Source organism: Neopelma chrysocephalum, unplaced genomic scaffold (genome assembly GCF_003984885.1).
Source record: "Neopelma chrysocephalum unplaced genomic scaffold, ASM398488v2 Primary Assembly neopelma1_100, whole genome shotgun sequence".
NCBI lineage: Eukaryota > Metazoa > Chordata > Aves > Passeriformes > Pipridae > Neopelma > Neopelma chrysocephalum.
In genome coordinates, this window is record NW_020897763.1 from 543,864 (window position 1) to 562,468 (window position 18,605).

The 18,605-nt window shown below is 54.8% G+C and overlaps 1 protein-coding gene across 1 annotated transcript; it reads right to left on the bottom strand.

Moving 5' to 3' along the window:
• Positions 1-552: 552 nt before the first annotated feature.
• On the bottom strand, positions 553-18,605 carry FAM19A3 (family with sequence similarity 19 member A3, C-C motif chemokine like). Its single transcript, XM_027695427.1, has 6 exons — positions 18,561-18,605; positions 12,486-12,570; positions 12,101-12,219; positions 4,202-4,351; positions 3,155-3,279; positions 553-1,844 (listed from the first exon to the last, which is right to left on the bottom strand). The coding sequence occupies exons 3-6, from the start codon at positions 12,216-12,218 to the stop codon at positions 1,833-1,835; spliced, it is 405 nt and encodes a 134-aa protein (XP_027551228.1). The 5' UTR covers position 12,219; positions 12,486-12,570; positions 18,561-18,605; the 3' UTR covers positions 553-1,832.

The window sequence follows — 18,605 nt, forward strand, 5'->3', positions numbered from 1 at the left end:
CTATTATGCAGGCAATAAAATGTTTCTATATCAATGTAGGAGTCACGCTCGACGCTTCCGCAGAGTGGATCCTTCACATTATGAGCCAACTATGGAAATGCTCAGCCAAGCAGGGATGCTCCCAGCTGCAGCCCGGTGTTTGCTACTGGAAATAACAGATTTCCACTCTGCATTCAACAGCCTGGGTTCTTGGAAGGGACAGGACTCCAGGTGGGGACCTCACAAACACAGTCTGGGCCTGGGTAGGGGTGGCATCTGTGGGGACATGGCACTGCAGCAGTGGGAGCTGCCACACCAAGGAGAAGGAGCAGGACGAGAGAAGCTCTCAGCAGGTCATCCTGGAGAAATTAATGCTCTTTTCTCTAGGATCACTATAACCCAATCAACCTTTTGCTGGCCACAACAGTCCTCCAGCTCTTCTCCAGAGCCATCATTGCGTGAACTGGTTGGGATTGGAACGGTCAGGGCAGAGTCCCCAGCACCTCTGCCTCAGATCCAGTCGACATGAGAAGCTCTCCCAGAGCCTCCCTTAGCTGCTGAGTGAAAAGATCCTTTGCAGAGATTAAAATGAATTTATTATTTCACATTCTGGTATATACATCACATCTGGAGCGGGTACTACATACCCCGTTACAAAAACGTCCCAATAACGAGTCCCACCCGTGGCAGGAGGCTGCACCACACACCAGTGACCCTGGCAGTGCCATGGCCTCCCACAACATGTCCAACCCCTCCTGAGCCAGCTTGTCCCTGCATGGGCCACAGATCAGGGCTGGAGGTGTTGACCCCACACCCCACAGTCCTGGGGTCCCCAGCCCTGCTGACACTGGGGGCACAGAGCTCGTGTCCTCTCCCCCTCGAGCTGCTGCACCACGGGAAATGGTGTGTCCTGGAGAAGGTCACGAGCTCAGGGCCAGGAGATGGTACATTTTCCTTTATTTTGGACTAATGCAATAAAACCTGGCTGGGTCTGGGGCCCTGGCTGGGCATCTGCAGGCAGAGAGGGCTCCCCCGCACACGACTCCGGAATTCGATTGCAAACACAAGCAGAAACTCGGTGCCTGGGACTTGCACGGTGGAAAACATTAAATTTGCAGCCTGATTAATGCAATTACCGAGGAAGGAGAAACCAGCAGCATGCGCCATGGAGACATCTCACCATCCCCAGGGTACTGACGGGGTGTCACACACCCCCTGGCCACCCTGCCACATCTGCCACAGGCAGGTGGTGGGGCAGGGAGAGCCCAGTGCTCCGAGGGCAGAGCAGTCCCCAGTGACTTAGGATCAGGCTGGAGCTCAGGGCCTGCTCCTGGGAACCCCCTGGGCCAGGAGCTGGGAGCCACGTGGAGGAGGATCTCACACAACCATTGGCTTCCTAATTCCTGACAGCAACTCGGATTCAGCATCTTGGGAGATGGGGAAAGGCGACTCACAGCAATGATTTCAGCTATTCAGAATAAAGCCCATTTTGGGGGCCCGCTGCCTGTCTGTCCCTGTATGGTCAACAGCTCTTACATGGCTGGAGTATTTGATTTAAGAGGATTGGAAAACAAGCCCATTTCTTGGTTGGTGAACGTGTCCACAGAGGAGGAGGGGACCGTGGAGCGATAGGAGTCTGGCAGCCGTGCTGGGGTCCCTGCCTGCAGCCCCCGGGGCAGCCGGGGCTCAGCGGATGCTCTGATCCAGTGGTACCTGTCACGGTCCTGCCAGCGGGCACAGGATGGCAGCCCTGGATCATCCCACCTCCACGGGCACCAGGACACATCCTGCTGCTCACAGGAGCACCAGGACCCACGCCGAGGCTGGTCAGTCACTGCCGCGCTGCACGGGGGCTATCGAGTGACCTGTGGAGAGCAGGAGAAGTCACCCAACACATCCAGCTGGCTCCTCACCCAAGAATTGCCACCAAACAGCCTTAAGAGGTGAAAATAAGATTTGATCTTTACGTTCATTTAGCGGGGTGGTTGTTCCAAATGTCACCTTACGGATTGTTTGTGCGCCCCATGCTCTGGCTGCAGCTCCCACTGGGGTCTGTCTGCAGAGGGGACTGTAAGGTGCAAATCCAGCCCCTTGGCACCATTCCAAAGTCACTGAAGTCACCCAAAGTCCCTTTGAAAACACAGGTCTGCGTTTCCAAACTGCTCCCTCCCTAAGGGAGGACACGGGGCCCAAAAGGGGTGATGGGAGGATGGCCATGGAGGGCTCTGCTGGCTGAGGGAGGAGAGCAGAAGCTCCAGAGTGGATCAGGAGTGGTCCCAGTGAGAGCCCAGGACAGCAAATCCAGAGCAGAGGCTTTGGGCTAAGTTAACAGCTGGGGGAAACCAACCAAACAACAGTAAAATGGGAAAAAGACAACGAGCTCAATGTAGTGCTGCAGTTACTGGTCAGTGATGGATGCACGGGGCTGGAGGAACCTTCTTGGATGCCCATAAAAACACTTGAGCATGAAAGTGCTTTCTGTGCAATAAAATAACAGCAGTAATGAAAAAAACCTCAACATTGCTTAATACGATAATTTTATGGCAGGGGATGTGGGGCGAGGAAAACGAAAGCATAAGGAATAATTACACTCAACACTAGGAACAATGATTACAAAATTATGCAACTGATTAACCATGGCATATATGTAATTACTAATGAGTTTGATAAAATTTTAATTACACCTTGTTCTTTGGGGCATTCAGCAAGCCATGAAAATAATAATCATGTAGTGCTCTGTCACAGATGATTGCCTCAGACAGGGAGTGGGGACAGATTCAGGGCTGTGCCACTGGGGTGGGATGAGCAATGTGTTGCCCCGGAGCAGTGGGAGATGCTGGGGAGCAACCAGGACATCCTGGGATGGTGGAGACACCCCCATATGTCTGATCAAGGGCTGAGGCACCCAACATCCTCCTCACCGAGCTTCCCAGTGGGAATTATGAACTGGCAAAGCCGTGGGACCCACTCAGGGCTGTGGGAGCCCCTCCAGCACTGGTGACAACCACACAGCCCAGATCCTCTGCTCTGCTTTGCACCCATACCAAAGAGTGCCTGCCCTGGAGGAGCCACAGCTCTCCACAGAGAACTCTTCTGGGGATGCTTTCCTGGGTTTTGCTTGCCCCAGGCTGGGGAAGGCACAGCCAGGCTCTCCCCCCACCCGCCTGGGACGTACCTTGGTCGTCTTCACCTTGTTGCCGCTGCTGCAGCTCCAGCCCGAGAGGTCGGGCAGCACCTTGCACTCCTCCCCGTCCAGGCACGGCTCCATCTGGCACCACCACTTCTGCAGCACGATGGAGGCTGGGGGAGAGGAGGGGTCAGTGGCTGGGCTGTGACCCGGGGTGTGAGGGGCCAGCCCTGCCCAGCTTTGGGTGATGGCAGGAGGTGCAGCCCCTCTCTCCAGCACAGCTCAGGTCGAGGAGCCTTGGTCAAGGAGCTTCTCGTCACGTCCTGGCCTTGCCTGACCCAACTGCTCCACCTGCCTCGGGAACACCCTGTTTTCTCTCACCACCCCAGGTAAAAAGCCTTATCCTCACTCCCAGTGAGAGCAGTGCTGTTCAAACACCCAATTTAGGCTCCACCTACAGAGCAAAGGGACTGTCTCCTGCCACTCTGATCTGTCAGGCTCTTGCAATTCATGCCTCCACCCAGAGCGGGCTCCCCTATATTTGGGAATAAGGACACTTGAGCTGTTGGGGATAACAAGAACCTTCCCTGTCAACTCATCCTGTCACTTCCTGGTGTTGCACACAAGTGCACTCATAGGGCACCAGCTGCCAAGGGAGTCAATACCGCCCTGGCAGGAGCTGCTGCTGCTCCTGACGGTGATGGCATGTGATGGCATTCAATAAAACATGCACAGCTTGAGTTTTGCTTAGTGCTTCTCGCAGGTGATGGTGCTGCACAGCTGGAGTCACATCCCTGCCTCTGGCTGTGGCAGCACAGTGAGGAGACATGGAGGGATCGATGCTGCAGCGCCTGGTCCCAGTGCAGAGATCCTGGAGCACCATAACCCCCCCCAGCACCCAGTCTGGGGCAACACAGCCACACCGACAGAGAATGTCTCCAAGGTGCTCCCTCTTCCCCACTGCTCTGCTGAAGGATCCCTGGGCAGGTCCCATCTGTTAATCCCAGCACCATGGAAGCTCCACGGCAGCCTGACAGTCCAGGAGGATGCAGTCAGGAGTTGTATGGGATGGGGCTGTGGCCATGGGGTACTCACCATCCACGCAGGAGGGAGCTGCCCGTGTCGTCCCTGCCACCTGCCCCGGGAAGCAGGAGCATTTCACCGTCTGCGAGCGCTCCTCGATCTTGTTCTTGTTGCAGCACCGGTGAGCTGCGATCACTTCACACGTGCCGGGCTCCACGTGCACTGAGGGAGGAGAAACAGCCACTGTCAGGCCCTGGAGACCCCAGGACACCTCCTGCCCACCCCCCCAGGCAGTGCTGCCAGTGCATGCCGTGACTGAGGCACCAGGAGAGACCGGCGTGGGCAGCGCTGTCCCAGCCTCTGGAATCTCCCTGGGGCTGCTGGTGGCACACAGGCACTGGGCACAGCATCTCCCCAGCCCACCCCTAAGGAGAAGCACTGGTCCTGCCCCACACCTCCTGCATCTGAGCTCTCACTCCTAACAGCCCTCACACCCACTCTTACTCACCAAAATTCATCCCCTCTTGCCACGGCCAAGCCAAGAGCTTTATTGAAACTAATGAGCACGTTAGCTAATTGCAGCTGATAATGAGATGCACTTTGCTCTACAAGAGGAGATGGTGTGTTCTGCTGCTTTTGGCTTCAAGCAGAGCACCACCACCTCTGACCCTCCAACTACAACCAACACCTCTGTCTCGTCATCACCCACCATCCTCTGGGTGGAGGAGGAAGGATCAGGATGGTGTTTCTACCCTGCAGTGACAGACAAATGTCACGGTGTTCATCAGCAACACAGGCTGCTCTGCTGGGCTGCTCCCCACTCCCGCTGCCATCAAAATATTAAGGAAGAAAGAAAACTACTGAGCTGGCTGATCACCTCTGGGATGGGGGTTTCGAGCTGGTCAGCATCACGAATCAATGCCTTGGCTGAGTAATGGCCCACACAGGCACAATGCAAATCAGCCCAACAGGGCTGGAGAGATTTCATTCCCATGACCCCAGAGATCCCTGCAGGCCCTGCTTAATGAGCGCTGGAGGAGCAGTGCAGAGCCAGGCAGGGACATCCCCTGGGTCACCAGGAACAGGGTTTTATTCCGTAGCCAGCGGGAGCCGGGCTGGGTGGATGATGGGGAAGCTGCATCCCTGCAGCGTGGCATCCCAAAATGAATGCAGGTGAACAGGTGTCAGGGCGTCAGACCTGGCTGCTCCACACCCTCAGGACACCTTCCACATCCCAGAGTGCAGGCATGACCCCCCAGGAGAGCCACTGGAGGAAAGGCTTGGGAAGCAGTGCAAGCAGGACAGGCAAGGCCCACACAGGCACAATGCAAATCAGCCAAACAGGGATGGAGAGATTTCATTCCCATGACCCCAGAGATCCCTGCAGGTCCTGCTTAATGAGCACGGAAGGAGTGAAGTGTCCTGATGCTGGTGCTGCTGGCACAGGTACCAGTGAGCACAAGCCCACTCTCTGCCCTTTCCCAGCACGCTCGGCTCCAGCAGTCACTCCAACCCATCCTGTGTTTGCCAGCCTCAGCCTGTCCATCCAGCCTCAGCTTCACCCCTGGCCACTGTTGGAGGGTCCTGCTGGGGGTCCCAGCCATCCCCAGGCACATAAAGTGAGGGGGATCAGGGGCAGCTGACCTGTGTCACAGCAAGTGCCCCCGTGGGTGCCCATCACATCCCTGTCACCAGCAAACACTGCCCGGCTTCCAGGAGCTCTTGGAATGCAGACACTTCACCTCCCCAGGGAAAGCTGAGGGAAATGGGATCTCTCCCCTTGGGACTGAAGGAAATCCCTTTGCCTTGTAGCCATGTTTTGAAATCCCTACTGGGAGATGATTGTCCAGGTGCAACCTCCTGGCTTACAATAGCTGTGCCAGCTTCCAGCCAAAGCATTCCTTGCCCTTCTCCTGTTCCCACCGTGTCCAAGTGCCAGGTGGGAGATGAAGGGCAGGATGTGAGGAGCTGCCCCCAGACACACCTCTGTGCCCTGCCCCCCCCAGCACACGGGCAGGACAGGCCACGCAATCACCACAGCTTTAATTTTCTTTATTTATTGTTATTTCACGGTCATTTGCTTTTAATGCACCATCGCTTTCATTTATGCCCATAATAATTACACAATTATCTATCCTGGAATATTTTGTAATAGCATCTCTGGCCATAAATTTTATCTTCCCTTTGAAATGCCATAACAACTCAGCTTTAATAATAAATTCCATTCTTTTTGCATGCAGAAATGGTAGACCTCGGTGGAAGTGAGAAGGAAAGCAACTCATTAATGAACAAACGTGACTGTTATGCTTTGTTTTTACGCTTCATGGGATTTTTCAAATAATCTGAGGTAGAAACAGAGATCCTTGGCTCTGGCTGCCTGTGAGCCCACATTCCCACCACGCTGTGGTCCGGGACCACAAGGAGTCACTGTCCTACCCTGCACACCCCACCAGGGCATTTTACACCCTCCAGCCTCAGTGCTCACACGGAGTTGTGGTTTTGACTCGTTTTTAGAAAAGCTTCATTAGCAGAGCTCTTCCCAGGAGGGCTGCCCAGGCGACCCCTCTGCTCCCTCGCACTCCTGCTCTCCGGCTGCTCATTTTCAGCTAATTTAAAAAGGTTCAGCTGGGGGAGAGCCAGGCAGAACTGAGAAATCGCTCATTACAGCCACGCAATAGGAGTTTGCGAACGTGCCAAAGCCCTTTTAATTTGCTCAAAAAGGTGCAGCTCAGAGATAAAGAGAAATTTTCCTCTCCTCTGCCTCACTGCAGCTGGCTGAGCATGGGGCATGGTGGTGCCAGACTCACAGGCTTGGAGCCTCTGCCAGGGAAGGGCTGCCCATACGGAGCACCCTGCCTGGGGCGGGCACCCCATTGCCCTGGCACAGCCCCACAGCCTCCCTGGGGCATGCACAGCCCCCAGCAAGGGCACTACCGATGGCAGAGCTGGGGGACCAGTAGGAGCCATCCCTCTCTCAGGCCATGAAATACTTCCATCTGCCTAAAGGTCTTGGAATTGTAGAATCACAGAATGGTTTGGATTGGAAGGGGCACTAAAGCTCATCTCGTTCCACCCCTGCCATGGGCAGGGACACCTTCCACTAGCCCAGGTTGCTCCAAGCCCTGTCCAACCTGGCCTTGGACACTTCCAGGGATGGATTCTTTGGGCAACCTGTGCCAGGGCCTCTCCACCCTCACAGGGAAGAATTTCTTCCTGATATCTACTGTAAATATCTCATCTTTTAGTTTAAAACCATTGCCCTTTCCATTGCCTTGTGAGCATCCAACATCCTGCCCTGGGGCGCAGTGACACTGGAAGTTTGCCCTGCCCAGACCTCTCCCGGTGCCAGCCCCAGCAGCGGGGCAAGGTGCATCCCCTTCCCGGGCATTTGAGCAGGGGCGACATTCCCATGGGAAGAGCCATCCCACCTGGCACAAATCACCTCAGCTCCTACACACCAGATTCACCCGCTTTCCTGCCCCTCGTCCGCAGCGCCGCGGACCCCGAGAGCCGAGCGGGCTCGGGGGTTTGGGAGGTGGCAGCTCCCTCTGCCTCAGATGCGGTGATTCCCAGGATGGCAGCAAGAGACGCTGCTGCCTCCTCGTCGCAGAGGGGCTGAGCAGCCCCGTGCCGAGGGATTCCAGCAGGAATGCAGCGCCGAGGGCTTCACTGCCACGCTGGGCTTTCATGTCCCACGCCCGGGAAGCACAAGCAGAGGGGCTGAGCCCACGAGCAGCGCGATCCATGGGCTCCAGAGCTCCCTGCAGCTGCCTCTCCTTTTGCTGAGCAGCGGGAAACTTGGAACAAAACGCAGATCAGATGGATGGTGTGTTTAACACCAACAGCAGGAAACCCCCAGAGAGCCTGGGATAAGTTCCAGAGCTTCTGGCACACTTCTCCCTCCCATTTAACTGGTATTTCCCCACTGGAACCATTTTTTTAAAAAAAAACACCTTATCTCATGGAACCATAAAAGAATCGTAAGAGCGCAGGGCTTTTGAATCCTGCATGCAAAAATAAAAGAAAAATGGTGTCCTACTCTGGCTGACCTTTAAGTGAGCTGCAGAACATGGGTTTTTATGGCATAACCTCAAATGACACATTTTGAGTGTCTCAGGGAGCGTGGGCACAGCTCCACATGTTCAGTTTAAAACACTGCTCTGCTTGCTGGTAGAGAGCTGCAAAATGAAGGGAAGTTGGATGCATGTGAGTGCCAGGCAATACCCAAACCCCTGTGTCAAACCCCCTCCTCCTGGAAGTGTCCAAGGCCAGGCTGGACAGGGCTTGGGGCAACCTGGTCTATTGGAAGGTGTCCCTGCCCGTGGCAGGGGACGGAACAATATGAATTTTCATGTCCCTTCCAACCCAAACCATTCTGTGATTCTACGATATGGTTCTCCTGGGCACTGAAATGCTGTTAAAGGGGTTTGGGTGTCCCGGGGGGGCTGAGAAGCAGGGAGAGGCAGGACCTGGAGGGAGGCAGAGGATCCTGTCCCTGGTGGGCTCTGCTCAAGGGTGGCACAGCCCTGGGGGCACCAGGAATGGAGCAGATCACGGGCAGACCGGGGCAGCCAGCGGTGTGAGTGATCTGTGCTCCTCATCCTGCAACAACTCTACTACTAATATTCACTAAATAATTAAAGCCTTAAAATCACTACTGCCTTAGATGCATGTATTATTTAAGAGGGCTTTGGAGAGAAGCAGCCTTGTTTTTATTGCTCATTATCACCACATTTCTGTTGGGATTTTTTTACTCTTGTCACTCATCACACTCCGTCCCCCCTCATCACATGTGTGAGCGTGTGCACACCCATGAACTTCTCGTGCACATCCCATCACTTCACACTTGCAAGCAGAAACCCAAACTCCTGGGCTGTGTTGAGAACAGCTGAGAGTGTTCTGACACTGTGTGACAAGGACACCCTGCAGCTGGGGATGCAGCTCCCGACACACAACCACCCATCCCCCTGGTGCTGAACGATGCTCCCACACCCACCTTGTCTAGAAAGGGTGAATTAGGACAATATTCCACCTTCATGTTAAGGCTGCATGGGACAGAGGAACCAAGGCTTCTCCAAGTGAAGCATCTCATAAGTAAAAGCCACAGAGCTGCTGCCTTTGCTCTGAGCAGCGCTGACCAGTAAAATCCCCCTTACAACCTAATCAGAAACTGGTGCTCTTCTTTCATCCAGAAAACCTCATTTCCCAAAAGCTGACTGAATGCCTTTACTTCTGCTCCAAACTGAGCAATGAACATAGATGAAAGCAGAGACAGCACTTTGATTATCAGTTTTAGAGGGGTTTAGTAGGAAGTGCTGGGGCCACCTCTGTGGGAGCTGGAGCCAGACATCCCAGCCTTGCTCATCACAGAGACCTCGCCAGGTTACACGGGGGATTAAACTGCTGGTGAATCACTCCTCACTGAGGAGTCTCCTATTCCATTTCCAAATGACTGTGCTTGGTTCATGTGGCTCTTTAGATCCAACCACACTCCCCAGGAAGCACTGCTCTGCTTGGACCCAGCAGCATCCCCACCTGCTGGGTGGGCACAGGGGATCTCAGGCACACGGTGGGATTTTGAGGCTGTCCTGTGCAGGGCCAAGAGTTGGATTTGGTGCCTGTGGGTCTCTTCCAAGTCAGGGTATTCCATAATTCTACAATCAGACCTAACTGCCACAGCCCAAATGTGGTGGCAAACAGAGGGTCTGCACGTGGGCTCTCTGTTCAAGAAATTCGTACGTTTTCTGGGCTCTGAAACCTTGGGGTAACAATTAAAGCCCTTCCTCTATTATTGCTCATTTTAAGTGGTTTTAGCTGTGAATAAAGTCAATGCTCTAGTGGGCTGAAAGCTCTTGATATGTGTGTCCATCAGCACCTCTGACTCTGGGGGTTTAAGGCATTGGTGACACAGCTATTCCTGTTCAATTCCACACAGAAACAGAACTGCAGCTTCCTTGGACACAAATGTCACTGCCACCGAGGATGCAGCATTATGGAAGTGTGTTTCAAACATAACATTCTCCAAAACTGTCCCAAATGAAGCAAAAGCACAGGAAAAGAAAAAAAAAACTGGAAAAGAAAGGCCATGAACTTGGCAAGCAGAGCAAGAATTCCTGGTTTGAGCCCATGGAAACACAGCCCAGGGGAGGAGGCAGCCATGGAAGGTTCTTACAGTGCCAGGAAAGCAGGATGGGCAGAGAGAAACTGTGTTCATACAGACACAGAGTGGGGTCAAAATTTTAAGTGCTTGCTCCTGGTCTGCTCTCCTTGCTGTGGATTAGAATTTTCCTGAATAAAAAGTACAAGGTTTGGTCCACTGTGGTTAAGTCTGTGTGAGTGAAAATTCCCCAGCTCTCTGCCTGCTGGCACGTGAGTCCCTGAGCCTGGCTGTTCATGGACGAGTGAGATTTATACATAATTCACACCCCAGCAGTACACTTGGGCATCTGCACTTCAAACCTGGGTGAGTAGCTGCTTTATTAATGCCAGTTCTGACTCTTCCCTGAAGAAGCAGCTCCCTGCATATTGATCCCGTGGTGGAGTGGGATTCTCTGGTACTGGGATTGGGCATGTTGGGTGACCACCTGGCTGTCAGTAGTGCCTGTATCCCAGGGAGTCCTGAGCCAGTCCTGTAAAGTCATTCCAGAAAAAAAATTAGTTTTTCCCAGATCAGAATCACAGAGTGGTTTGAGTTGGAAGGGGCATTAAACCTCATCTTGTTCCACCTCCTGCCATGGGCAGGGACACCTTCCACTAGACCAGGTTGTTCAGAGCCCTGTCCAACCTGGCCTTGAACACTTCCAGGGATGGGGCAGCCGGGGTTAGGAGGAGGGAAAGGCAGGTATCTGCTGCCTGGCCGGGTGAGGGAGTCACTCTGGAAGAGGCGTTTTGGTTTTAAACAACGTGGTTGGGGATTACAGGATTAGAACTGCTTTAACTGTCAGGCAAAAATGACAGAAATAGGACAGGGTTAGGTGTGGGGTCAATCAAGAGCACGAGTGGTTTCAAATTAACCCTTAAATGCCCTTTCCAGACAGAGGCACAAGAGGCAGACAGCACGTGCCCCAGGATCACTCCAAGTGTTTGTCTCTGCTGCCCAACTGCACAGCCCTGCCAGTAACACCAGTAGCACCAGTGACACCAGTGCCCACCCACCCACACGTCCTCCCACCATACACCCAAGGAATCTCCAGCCCTGGACCACTGGGTCACCCCCCTGGCATGGCCCATCAGGCTCCTGCATCAGGCAGGATGGGCACAAAGGGCTGAGCACGACTCCTCAGCTGCTTCCCTTCTCAACACACAAACATCAACCACAGGTTCACACAACCCCTCCAAAAAGTCACATCCATGGCACAGAGGAGCATTCCAACAGACACACACAGAAAGAGAATCTCAGATCCACAGCTGGGAATAACAAATGAACATTGCAGAGCCAAGACGATGCTTTCCAGCAAGACTTTCAGTCCTACATCACTTTATACTTGTTCCAACTTTCAAGATGATCTTTGCAACTAGGGGGATGAAAATTTGTATTTCTAACAAAAGCCTGAGGTGGAGAGTGTCCACTGCATAACAAGTGGGGTTTGTGACTCTCATTGCAACTGGGATGGAAAGATTTACATCTGCAGCTCACAGACCAAGAATTACCTTGGTAATCACCTGAGTACACAGATGTATCAGATGTACCCATGGGTCATCCTGTGTGTCTCAGATTTTGCTACAGACATGAAGCAATTCACTTTTCAGCTCCTCAGACATGAAGCAATTCGCTTTTCAGCTCCTCAGACCAGCCAGACTCACCAAGCCACAGGTTTTAAATGCCTCATATTGGGTATCCACAAGTTCCAACTCCAAGGAGCAGCTTTACTGGCCTATGGCTCCATGTTCCTGCCTGTCTCCAAGGAGCAGCCCAGGGAGTTTCCTGCACACACAGGCACTCCAAGTGCAAATCCCACGTCGCTCCCCTACCTGAATGGCTTCTGTGATGATGGGTGGAGGCCAGTGTCAGTCGTCCCCACAGTGTGGTAAGGCAGAGAGTGAGCACGAAAACCCATTTGCTCAGGCTCTGTATGTCTCTCTCACTCATTCTACCGAAAAGAAGAAGAGATATGTGGAGGCAGAGGGGTGAGGAGGGCTGGGAGGTGCAGCCCCACTCATCAACACTGATGCACACAGCGGTGCAGCCACTGAACATGCAGGGACTGGGGTGTCCTGGCTGTGGGGACACAGCCCTGGGAGAGGAAGGGATTCACCCACCACCCTCAAGTGGGCTCCAATTTCATCAGCAGCCCAGGCCACTGCAGCAGGACAGAGAGAAACCCCACCAGCAATAGCACAGGTGAGTGATAGTTACCTTTTACTGGGGATTCACGCTCACATCTGCGCATCTGCCAACCTCAGGTGGGTCAGCTCTTGGCAAGGGGCAGACATCAGCGCATCTGAAAGGAGAAAGAAGGACATGGGCAGTGATACTTGCTGTCAGTGGGAGCCACCGTGTCCCTGGGAGTGGCTGGGGACACCTTGGGCTTGGCCAGCCCCACTTCAACAAACACACTCCTGGGTGGCCATCACACGCACCGAAATCTCTCAGGAGCCCAGCCCCTAACCCTGCTCACCCCTCTGAACCCATCCACTGCAGCAGAGCTGCTCCAGGTTTTGACTGCTGAAAGCACAAAACCAGGCCCTTTGTAGTAGGTTATTAACGCAGATGACAAACACTACACACAGACCCCGAGTGTGTGGGAAGAGCCAGAGTAAATCCGCAGCGAGCAGTTCCAGGCTCCGCCTTTTCTGTGCCTGGTTACACACCCACACTGCCCTCGTGTCACCGAGGTCCCTTGCAGGGACGCCCAAGGTTTGGCACTTGCAAACCACTTGCTGACAGACAGATGGATGGACTGATCACGCTGGATCTCCTGGGGTCAGCATCACTCAGGCATCTGAGAAATAGGGCAGCTGATGCCTGGTTGGATACACACAGCCCGCAGCAGCTCCAGAACCTGCAGCCCAGTGCTCTCCCCTCCCAGCACATCATTTTCTTCTGGGGCTGTTTCTCCTCTCAGCACAGCTGCCAAGTTCATGCAACCACACACTCACACTGCATCCATTACCTCTGGACACACCAATAACCTCCCTTGGCACCTCTGTGCACACCAGGGCACCCCCTCCTCCTTCCTGCCGGGAAGGAGCCGAGTTTTACATCATCTGGAGCCCTTAGGGAAAAATGTAAATCCCCAAAGAGTTGGTATTTTACTGTCGACTGCTCTAAATATGTTTTCTGCACTATTTACAGCCACAGCCCTGCAGGTGGGAACAGCTCTGGGGCTCCACAGGCAGAAGCACTTGACAGCGACGTCACCGCTCGGCGTCTGCCAAGTGATGTGGTGACCTCGTGGCCTTGGTTATCACCTGCTGGGGTCTAACCAGGTCCAGAGCAAACTGAGTCCCCTATAAAACTTTAGTTCATAACTCATAACATGAAGGGGATGATGCTCAGCCTGGGGAGAGCTGCCAGGACCAGCAGCCCCTGCCCTGTGCCAACCTCGCACCCACAGTCCCCTCCATGGGCAGCACAGGGTCCTAGCAGTACAGCAGACAAACCCACACCTCTGAGGGAAGAAATCTTCATTTTTGAACCATCTTCTAAATTTCTGTCCGCTCTGGACCATGAGACAGTGAAACAGTAGCTCTAATGAAGAGCCAGAACACAAAGCGCTGACATTTTTAATCAAAACAAAGTGATTCGAGGTGGTAAAAAGGGCATTTCTTGTTTTGAAGCGTTTCAAAATGAATTGTCCTGTTTTAAACTGACATTTCAAAATGAAAAATGCTTCATTCTAAATTGTTGATTTAAAGTGATATTTTCCACTTTGATTCTCCCATCTGGAAAAAAAAAATCTGAAAATGTCATCAAAAATGCTGACATTTGCCCAGAAAAAAAAAGGAAAGGTATTTTGACAAAAACACATATTTTATGCTAAAAAATAATTTAGAGGTAAGGAAATGCTCCTAATTAATGCTGTGGGATTGTTGGCTTGGCCAGGAGCAAACTGGAGAGTGACTGGGAGCATCTTGCTCACTGTCCTGGCTCCATCCCTGCCCACTGGGTGACAAGGGACTTATCCTGCTCCAGCCCCTCTGTTGCCAGAATGAACCCAGGATGGACCAATACGCAAGAAAACCTTGAGGTGATGTGATGAGACTGTGAGACTCCCTCAGGTAAACCCATATTTAGGTGATCTCTGGCGCTCCAGCAGAGTCTTCTCTGCATGAGGCTTCTCAGAGGGGGATCACACAACAGCCAGCACTGTTGGAGTTCCTTTGGAGACACAACAGCCCACTGTGTAAATATTGATGCCACTTTAAAGCGTGCACTATTTGCTCAATGACAAAGTAAACAGCTCTCCTGGAGCTGCTCAGCCCTCCATGTGAATCCAGAGGCAGCTCCGCTGCATCCAGCCGGGAGCAGGGCGTGTGCCCCCCCACCCTGTGGGCAGCCCCCTCAGCCACGCTGCACCAGGGAGGAGCTGTGCCCCAGCTGGGATGTGCACACAGCTGTCCTGCCCCACCCTGGGGCACATCTGGCAGCCCAGATGTGAGGGTTGCCAGCCAGCCTCTGCATTTCTTGTGGCAGCGGGTCCCCGACCAACACCCCACGTGCCTTTCAGCGGAGCAGCCGGGCTCACACCAGGAGACCCCTCTCTTCTGGCTGCTGCTCCAGCTCTGGCTGCCCCTTCATGCAGAGAGCACAGCCTTGAGCCCCACAGCCCACAGCAGAGCCCCTCTGGAGAGCCTGGCCCCAGCTGCTGCCCATGGGACCCTCCAGGCCACGTGAGGTCTCCAGGGGATATCCCTAAACCCCTCAGCTGGACAAAAACCAAGCGCCCCGCTGGCTGCTCCCATCCCACACAGGACAGGGACACGCTCCCAGAGCAAACTATATTTAGCTCGGAAAGGCTGAGCTGTTTGTTGTAGCCAAGGAAGCATAAATAAATCACATTATCAATAATGCAGCCTGCAGTGTCCACAGCACATTCCAAAGGGAAGCCGTCGTGCTGAGAGGAAGGAGCCGCTCCGGCGGCCGGGAGAGCACAGGGGGCTCAGGGGAGCACGAGGCTGAGAGGTGCCATCCCAGTGTTCCACCCTGGCACAGGCACTCAGGGCTCCCACTCATGCCCAAACTCCAGTCAGAAAACACATCTCCGCAGAAGCTGCTGTTTTGACAGTTGTCAACCCCCAGCGTCGTGAGATTCCAACTACAAATGTTTGGTCTGACTTGAAATTTTTCATCCTGGAGTGTCAGTTTGAAATAAAGAGTGGTGTTCTGGCACGTCAAAGCACTTAATTTTGATTGAAAGTATCAATATTCTCCATTCTGTTACATTCCATTTGGAATTCTGTGGGATTTTTCATTAAGATTTTTTAGATGCTTTTGCCTTTCAGGTCTGGGCTGGGACCCGAGGTATCTGCCAAGTGCCCAAATCTCTCAGAAGATCAAACTCATTTGTAACCAGGGTGGCAAGAGATGATATTTCCTTTGTGTGGGCCAATGTCCCTCCTTATGGGCACACGTGGGCACGGGCCACCACCCACACCGGAGACATATTGAGGTCTCCCAACACAGAGACATCCTGGGAGCAGCTCCATGCTGTCCTCCCAGACCCTGACCACTCCACCTGTCACAGCACCTCTGGACTTTTTGCTCTTCCTTCATTAAATCCACACGTGGAACTGCAGCCCTCCAGCCAGGACTGCTCCGTGCGCAGCTCGCTGGAGCACAGCCCGGCGCCCCATGGTGCTAATGAGGGACTCTGTCATGCCAAATTATGCTCCAAGTCCTGCCGGTCTGGAGCATTTTTTGCAAAGGTCCATGTGAGCTGGATAATTAGAGTTAGCAGAATTCCACCCAAAAAGAAGAAAGAGAGAGGTGGGGGAGGCTGCTGCATTGGCTGGGTTCTGTGCCGAGTGACACGAACCCTCCTTGCTGCAGCACCAACCCTGTCAACCTCTGTGCACCTCTGGCCCTACAGTCCTGCCAGTTTTCCGAGAGCTATTTCCATACTCCTGCTGTTTCAGCATTTCTTGGAACTTGGGCACCTTTGTTTGATGCTTTGACCCAACAGAGCACAACCTGAAGGTCAGCAGTGCCAGGCAGCTCCATACCCCGGCCACAGAGCAGAAAGAAAAACCTGGCCAGAGCCCACGGGCACAGAAATCCTCCCACACCACTGGGGATGTTATGCTGCCCATTGCAGAGGGTGATTTTATTTTAGTATTTCCCTGAAGCAAATGTCCCACTGGGCAGGACACGGGGATGGGCTGCACACCCAGCCTGGGACCACCCTAAGCATCCCTGTCCATAGCTGGAAAACCTCAGGACAGCAGTGGCTGATCCCTCCATGCAAAAGAAGGGCTGGACCTGCAGAGCTCTCTGCCTGCTCCGTGTCTGCAGGTGCTGCCCAAGGGAACGTGTCCTCCCCTCACCCCCAGGCACAGCTCCGTGGGCTGCACAACAGCCAAGGCAGCGGTGTGGAGAGGCTACTGGGTTCCCAGAGAAGCTGGTGCCTCCTTGGAAGATCCTGACAAGCAAGGAAACACCTGGGAAGGCACAGCACAGGCTCTGGTATGGCCAGCAGCCTGGCTCAATCCTTGCTCCCTCTGCAGCGCTGAGGATGCTCCGTTAGAGGCAGAGCTGGGAAGTTGGAGCTCCCGTGGTCACAGAGCTGGGGCAGCACTGAGGGAGCTGGATGGCCCCTTGGAGCACCACTGATGGGAGCTTCATGCAGCATCTCCCACACCCTGCCACGCTCTGAGCTGCCCAAAGGCTGTACTGCTCCTCCCCGAAAGGAAAACCCCACTGCAGGGGAGCCTGGCCCAGCCCCAGAGCTCCAGGTTGAGCCAAGTCGTTTTGCACACTTCATTTTAGCTCTTACTCAGGTCACACTGACAGCAGTCCAGCCCCACAGATGTGTTTGTGAGGGCAGCAGGAAGCATGTACCCTCTGGCCAGGCAAAGAGGTGTCAGGGGAGCAGAAAGAGAGGCAGAGGACTCCTTCCCCCAAATGTGCTCTCTCATCCTCTTCTCCACGCTGATTTATTTCCAGCTTCTTGCTCATTCCTCCAGCGTCTGCAGCATTTCCTTCCCAGCCAAGGTGAGCGGAAGAGTTTTTAATTCCACCCAAGCACGGGCCTGTTCCTGCTCCCTCGCTCAGTGGATCCCACCACGCCACTGCCATTGGCATCTTGAAGGTCAGCTCTGCTGACAGCCAGAACCTCTGCTTCATCCAGTGCCAGGATTGTTCCCCAGGAGTTACAGCATCTCACCTGTGCAGGCTCCTTGCTGGGGTGTGGGTGCCCCAGTGCAGATCAGCTCTCTCAGGGCAAGAGCACCCACACACTGAACAGCCCCCCAAGCCTCGCACTGCAGCAAAAGGGATGGCTGATGGGCAGGAGGAGGAGACTCCTGCTTCCCTGCCCGGCACCACGGCATGGACCAACTCCTGCCCCACTCCAGAATGGGACTGGCACAGCTCACACTCTCCTCTGGGCCACTGAGCCTCCACTCGTGGGTGAGGGGGTCACCTATCCTGTGCCCATCCTGTGCCCATCCTGTGCCCCTCGAGCCACCCCACGAGGCAGCAGAACCCCAGCGCCCCTTCCCCACTCCAGCCAGGCAATGGACTAGAGGAGCTATGGCAGAGAAGAAAGAAGCAGAGGAAGATGGAAGCCACCATCCCATCCTGTCCTGCCCGAGGCTTTGGTCACACAGGCAGCTTGCACCGAAGGCAGCAGCGGTTGGGATTCACGGCCCCTTCCAGGGAGAAGGAGCATCTTTGGCTGCAGAGCCTGGGGTCTCTCCAGCGGTGTTTTGCCTCTCAGAACGGCGAGCGGTTTCGCAGGGTGGGCAGAACCGTTTCACCGGGGCGAACAGTCCCCCTGGCCAGAGCCCACCCCCGCAGCCGGTGGTCGGACCGGGCCCCGCCGGGTCCGAGCCCCCTCCGCGGCAGATCCCCCGCCACAGGGCGGGCAGGGACCGGGGGCGCCGCTGCTGCCGGAGCCACCGCTAACGGGGCTCGGGGCTCAGGGCAGCGCCGGCCGCGAGAAACTCACCGCGGGGACCCTCCCGAGCCCCGCACGGGCTCCGGGGAGCCCCGGGAGGCGACACGGGACTGGGACACGCGGGGACCGGGCAGCGACGTGCGGCGGCCGGGCCGAGCCGGGAGCCCCGAACCGGCATCCTGGTGCCGCCGCTGCCCGCTGGCAACACCGACCCCTGCGGCTCCCCCGACCCCGACTCCCTCTCCGGGGTTCAGCGTCCCCTCGGAGCGGCACCGGGCCGGGGCGCGGGGCCCCGACGGCGTTCGGCAGCGCGGCGGGAGCCGCCCCGGGGGTCCCTTCGCGCTCCCCTTCCCCAAACTTTCCGCACGTACCTGCCGGTGCTGCCCTCGGTGCGGGCCGGGGTCGCCGCTGCCCAT